This window comes from Gekko japonicus, unplaced genomic scaffold, assembly GCF_001447785.1.
Source record: "Gekko japonicus isolate JY-2015 unplaced genomic scaffold, Gekko_japonicus_V1.1 scaffold7270, whole genome shotgun sequence".
In the NCBI taxonomy this organism is placed as follows: domain Eukaryota; kingdom Metazoa; phylum Chordata; class Lepidosauria; order Squamata; family Gekkonidae; genus Gekko; species Gekko japonicus.
In genome coordinates this window covers 8,443-14,249 of record NW_015173344.1, presented here as the reverse complement: position 1 = coordinate 14,249, position 5,807 = coordinate 8,443, and the positions used below count along the sequence as shown (strand labels likewise).

At 54.7% G+C, this 5,807-nt stretch overlaps 1 protein-coding gene across 1 annotated transcript in view; it reads left to right on the top strand.

The window, feature by feature from the left end:
- Nucleotides 1-245: 245 nt before the first annotated feature.
- The window catches only part of LOC107120220 (interleukin-27 receptor subunit alpha-like), a gene marked incomplete at its 5' end in the record, with an annotated part of 8,758 nt that continues 3,196 nt past the window's right edge, over nt 246-5,807 (top strand). The window contains 4 exons of the mRNA XM_015422861.1: nt 246-410; nt 1,813-1,941; nt 4,096-4,186; nt 4,809-4,923. Coding sequence (XP_015278347.1) covers nt 246-410; nt 1,813-1,941; nt 4,096-4,186; nt 4,809-4,923 — 500 coding nt within the window. The remainder of the gene's footprint in view (nt 411-1,812; nt 1,942-4,095; nt 4,187-4,808; nt 4,924-5,807) is intronic.

Here is a 5,807-nt window from a genome sequence, read left to right as displayed (position 1 = left end):
GTCTGAGGAGGATTGCCAGGTTTTGAGAGCTTCGATGCCCGAACGTTCGTACCCTGAAAATTTCGCTGTCTCGAAGGTGTTCCTGGACTTGAATCTCACTGTTCTCCTGGAGACTGATGGGGCTTCCCTCTGACACGATCCCCATCGAAGTCCTTTTCGTCAGATTATACCGATTAATCAATGCATTTTTGTGCCAGAGTTTCTTGCTGTTCTTTCCTAACCCCGGCCGATATCTGTCTTTGCAGTCCCGTCCGCCGGACCCCGGGCAGTGCAAGACCAAAGTGTTTCCCCGACAGTCTCCCTCGTCGTCTGGGAAGAGATACCCTTGGCGAATCAGCACGGGCACCTCACCCACTACACAATCTACCTGAACCTCTCCACCTCCAGGAACCCCAAAGAATACGGGCCCAGTGAGTCAGACCTCGACAGTTGTCTGGAGTCGGGGTGGTTGGGGGAAGATGGGCGGGATCCATCCTCCTTCAGGTCCCTGCCACCAGTTGTTTCTCATGGCTGTTCCCATGAGGCAACGGAATAGCTTCTCTCTGGAACTGTGGCATCCTTCCCGTAGAAGCATAACCTGCGGCATAAGAACCTCAGAAGAGCCCTGCCGGGTCAGACCAGGGAGGGTCCCTCTAGTCCAGCCTCCCGTCTCACACAGGGGCCAGCCAGTCCCTCTGGAGGGCCAGCAACAGGGCAGGGAGGCCGGGGCCATCCCCTGATAAGAACACCAGAAGAGCCCTGCTGGGCCAGACCAGGGAGGGTCCATCTAGTCCAGCCTCCCGTCTCACACAGGGGCCAGCCAGTCCCTCTGGAGGGCCAGCAACAGGGCAGAGAGGCCGAGGCCTTCCCCTGAGAAGGACACCAGAAGAGCCCTGCTGGGTCAGACCAGGGAGGGTCCCTCTAGTCCAGCCTCCCATCTCACACAGGGGCCAGCCAGTCCCTCTGGAGGGCCAGCAACAGGGCAGAGAGGCCGAGGCCTTCCCCTGAGAAGGACACCAGAAGAGCCCTGCTGGGCCAGACCAGGGAGGGTCCCTCTAGTCCAGCCTCCCGTCTCACACAGGGGCCAGCCAGTCCCTCTGGAGGGCCAGCAACAGGGCAGGGAGGCCGAGGCCTTCCCCTGAGAAGGACACCAGAAGAGCCCTGCTGGGTCAGACCAGGGAGGGTCCCTCTAGTCCAGCCTCCCGTCTCACACAGGGGCCAGCCAGTCCCTCTGGAGGGCCAGCAACAGGGCAGAGAGGCCGGGGCCTTCCCCTGAGAAGGATTTCAGAAGAGCCCTGCTGGGTCAGACCAGGGAGGGTCCATCTAGTCCAGCCTCCCGTCTCACACAGGGGCCAGCCAGTCCCTCTGGAGGGCCAGCAACAGGGCCGGGAGGCCGAGGCCTTCCCCTTGACTTGCCCGCTCTTGTGAAAAATTGGAAAATTAGTGGATGAGAGTGCGTTTCTCCTTGAGGAAATTGATGGAAAAGCATGGAATACTTGTGAAATGAGAAGACACATCTTTTCTGAGTATCGATGCAATAGTTTAGAGCCAGAGGTGTCATTTATGAGACACTGTTAAAGAAACAAAATATTGCAAGAGTGCTCACGTTTTAAGCATGTTCTTATTTTAAGTTTTTTTAAAAAAACAGCTTTGTGTTTGTGTCCTTTATAAAGTTTATCTCTCCGCTACCTGGCATTACCTTTTATGACACATACAGCCCGGCCCGGCGAGGTCTCACTGATGTCAGATCTGGTCCTCATCACAAATGAGTTCGACACCCCTGGTCTAAAGCGCCTGACCATCTCTCCCTCTCTCCCCCCTTCCCGTTTGCAGTCGACACTGGAGGAAGGAGCTACACACTGGAGGGACTGGAGCCCGGGTCTTTTTACCAGCTCTGGATGACGGGTTCCACCTCTGCCGGGGAAGGCCCCCCCACTCCTGTGCACGGATTCCACACTCCCGGTAAGGAGGGCGGGCTGCAAGTTGTCCCGCTAAAAGCTTTGGGCGGCTTGTGGCCGGAAGACACGGAGCGTGGTGCTGGTGGAGGATCTGCGCCCCAGAAGAAACTCAGATCTCGAGGACCTTTCAAAGGAGAAGAGTCTCCAGGAACTAGGGATACCCCGAGCTGGGTGGAAAAGGGGTGGACCGTTTCCTGTCTCTTGCGAGCCGTCCTGCTCCGGTGGGGATAGTTCCGTCCGAGGTTCTGTTTGTTTCGTATTCTAAGGCAGGGTTCCCTCAAGCGTTGGAGGCTAGCAGGCACCTTTGGAATCCCGAGACAGGGTGGCGGGTACAGCCACAAAATGGCTGCTACAAAATGGCTGCCCGAGGAGACGGAACAAGCCACAAAATGGACGCCACAGGTGGCGGAGCCGGTCACAAAATGGCTGCCCCGGCATAACTACGGTCACAGACTGAAGGTCTTTTGTGTTGTCGGTGGCAGCTGCTGCCAAAGCAACATTTTAAAAAATCTACATAGCCTATCGAATTTCCAGTGGCCAATCAGAAGTCTTGCTGGGCAAAAGCCCTTCCTGGCCACGGCCACTTCCTAATTATACTTGCCGGACACCAGAGAAGGTGCCGGCAGGTTGGGGACTCCTTCTTTGGATCCTTAGGAGGCGGATGAAGATGGTTTTATTCAGGACTGCGTTGGATTAAAGCAGTCCTAAATTGTGATTTAAAAAATGGGCACAACCAATCAGATCTCCGGTGGCCAGTCAGAAGTCTTGCTGGGTAAAAGTCCCCACTGGCCCTGCCCACTTTTTAAAAAGACTTGATGGGCACCACAAAAGGCCCTGGCAGGTGCCCCTGCACACCATGGTGGTAATATACTTCTTTTCTTAAGAAACCAATAATGGAAAAGAAATAAGAATATTCAGGGTCTTATCTAGCTATTCGCCATAGGTGATAGTATAGAAAATAAGATCAGGACTGCGTTGGATTAAAGCAGTCCTAAATTGTGATTTAAAAAATGGGCACAACCAATCAGATCTCCGGTGGCCAGTCAGAAGTCTTGCTGGGTAAAAGTCCCCACTGGCCCTGCCCACTTTTTAAAAAGACTTGATGGGCACCACAAAAGGCCCTGGCAGGTGCCCCTGGGCGCCATGGTGGTAATAGACTTCTTTTCTTAAGAAACCGATAATGGAAAAGAAATAAGAATATTTAGGGTCTTATCTAGCTATTCGCCGTAGGTGATAGTATAGAAAATAAGAGAAGAAGAGAAGAGATTAGATTTGTACTCTGCCTATCATGGCTCAGGTGGGGGTGTCACCTGACGCTGCCACCACTCTGGCTCCAGGCTCCCTTGAGAAGGCCCAGAGCACCCTCCCAAGACCTTCAGATCCCCCTTTTGGCCAAATAACAGGCGTGAGGACCAGGCAGAGTGAAACAAGGAAAAGGTTTATTTTATAGGAGGTCAAACAACAAGGTGCAGAATGATAACAGACCCTCTTCCTTGCAGCAGCCTTCCTTCCGGCTCCGCCCTCTGGAAGAAAGAACAGCTTTTCCTGCTGCTCCAGATCTTTTATTCCAAGCCCTCCTCTTTTCCTATTGGTCCATTTTGGCTCCAAAACCTCTCAGGGGCTTCTGGGAGTTGTAGGCCCAGCCTCACCTACTGCTAGCCAGGCTCCCTGGGCCTAGTAGGCCTCTGGTGGCACAGCCCAGATCATGACACCGCCCTTCACCTCGGAGTCTCGGAGCGGCTGACAAACTCCTTTGCCTTCCCCTCCCTGCAACAGGTACCCTGTGAGGCAGGTGGCTCGGACAGAAACTGCTCTTTTTCAAGAACAGCTCTTATCAGAACTATGGCTTGCCCAAGGTCATCCAGTAGCTGCAAGGGGAGGAGCGGGGAATCAAGCCCGGTTCTCCCAGTTTAGAGTCTGCGCTCCTAACCACTATGCCAAACTGGCTATAATAAAAACGTATTATAGGCTAAGACAAAAAAATAATAATAACAGAATGCCTTCTCCAATCCCGATAGCCGAATTTGATCCTTTATCATGCGGGGGTGTTGGGCGCTGCCTCGTAGGTACTGATATGGGCTGGGGTGGAGGGAGGAACTGGCAGCCGTCACTGGCTGGCGAGGTTGACCTCAGTGCCCGTCCCTGGAATCTCCTTCAGGTGCCCGTTGGCAGGTCTACTTGGCGGCCCTCTTGAGCGTGGGGTTCCTGCTCCTCCTTGCCGTCGTGGTGGTGTTCCTGAAGCGTGGATGGTAAGTGCTACATCACATTGGGGGGGGGGGGTCGGGGAGGGATTTGTTTGGGTTGAGGGGACACGGGTTTGCCCCACGATGCCTTGCCCAGCATCTGGGGCTGGCATGGCCACCGATCCCCCACCAATGTTCCCTGTAAGCTATAAAGCCCTGTGAGCAAAAAAATCCTACCTGGTGAGCAGCTGGCATTAAAGTTGTGAGCCTGTGCTTTGGCTACTGCATCAGTCAGCTTGCTCTGGAGCCCTCCTTCCTGAGCGGAGACCAAAAAAAATTGTGAGCCGGAGGCTAAAAATCTGTGAGCCGGCTCACACCGACTCAGCTTAGGGGGAACACTGCTCCTGACCAATGCTCCCTCTAAGCTGTGGAGTCTTGTGAGCAAAAATTCTACTTTGTGAGCCACTGGCATTAAACTTGTGAGCGAGCGGTTTGGCTGCTGCAGCAATTACTTTGCTCTGGAGCCCTCCTTCCTGAGCGGAGACAAAAATGCGTGAGCCGGAGGCTAGAAAACTGTGAGCTGGCTCACACTGACTCAGCTTAGAGGGAGCGCTGATCCCCACCTTCTTCCCCACCCCGCCGAGCATTTGTTGATGGCTCCAGGCGCAGACGTCTCTCTGCTCCGCAGGTTCCTGAGCTTCTTCCGCAAAGTCCTGCCCTTGTGGTGCTGGCAACGGGTTCCGGATCCAGGACACAGTCTGGTTATCGCGAAGATGGATCCGCAGGACGAGGCGCTCGCTAAGGTAGGGACCAGATCGGTTGGGGTTCAGGGGTCAGAGTGTCGGGCAAGGGTCTGAGAGACCCAGCATCGAATCTCCCGCTCGGCTGTTGAGGCTGGCTGGTCGAACCTCCACACTGCCACAGGAACTCACACTCTCTCATCCTAACCAACCTCACAGATTTGAGGATAAAATGGAAGAGAGGAGAAAGATGTAAGCCATTTTGGGCCCCACTGGGGAGAAAGGTGAGGGACATATGAAGCAAAGGAATAAAATTGGGGGCGGCGGAATAAGCAGGGGAGGTAGGAAGTGTCTGGAGACATTCAGTAGATCCACCCGGTGTTTTTTGTTCCGGACAGTTCCTCAAAGTGCTTGACTTGGGGCAAATAAAAGGATTTAAGTTAAATGTAAACAGAGGGGCTTTTACCCAGGCCTTGAACATGTGAAGTCCCATTTTAGACCTTCTGCTAGAACACTGCACAAAAGAAAGCATGAAAACATGAAGATGCCTTCTACTGAATGAGACCGTCCTTGATCCATCAGAGTCAGTCTTGTCTACTCAGACTGGCAGCGGCTCTCCAGGGTCTCAGGCAGAGGAAGGTCTTCCCCCAGAGAAAGGTCTTTCCCATCACCTCCTGCCTGGTCCTTTTTAACTGGAGATGCCGGGGATTGAACCTGGGACCTTTGCAGGGCCGGCTCGCCCGCTAGGCAAACTAGGTGCTCGCCTAGGGCGCGCCGGCCCTCAGGGGTGCCAAACTGCGCCCCGCCCCCCCACCCCCGCACACCAAAGAGCTTCTGCTGCCCTGCACACCACAGCTGGACCGCAAGTGCGCCTCGCCCTCGCTGCCTGGCTCTGGTGCGCTGAAGGGGGGGCAGCGCAAGGCTCTGAAGTGCGCGAGGGGGGCGCC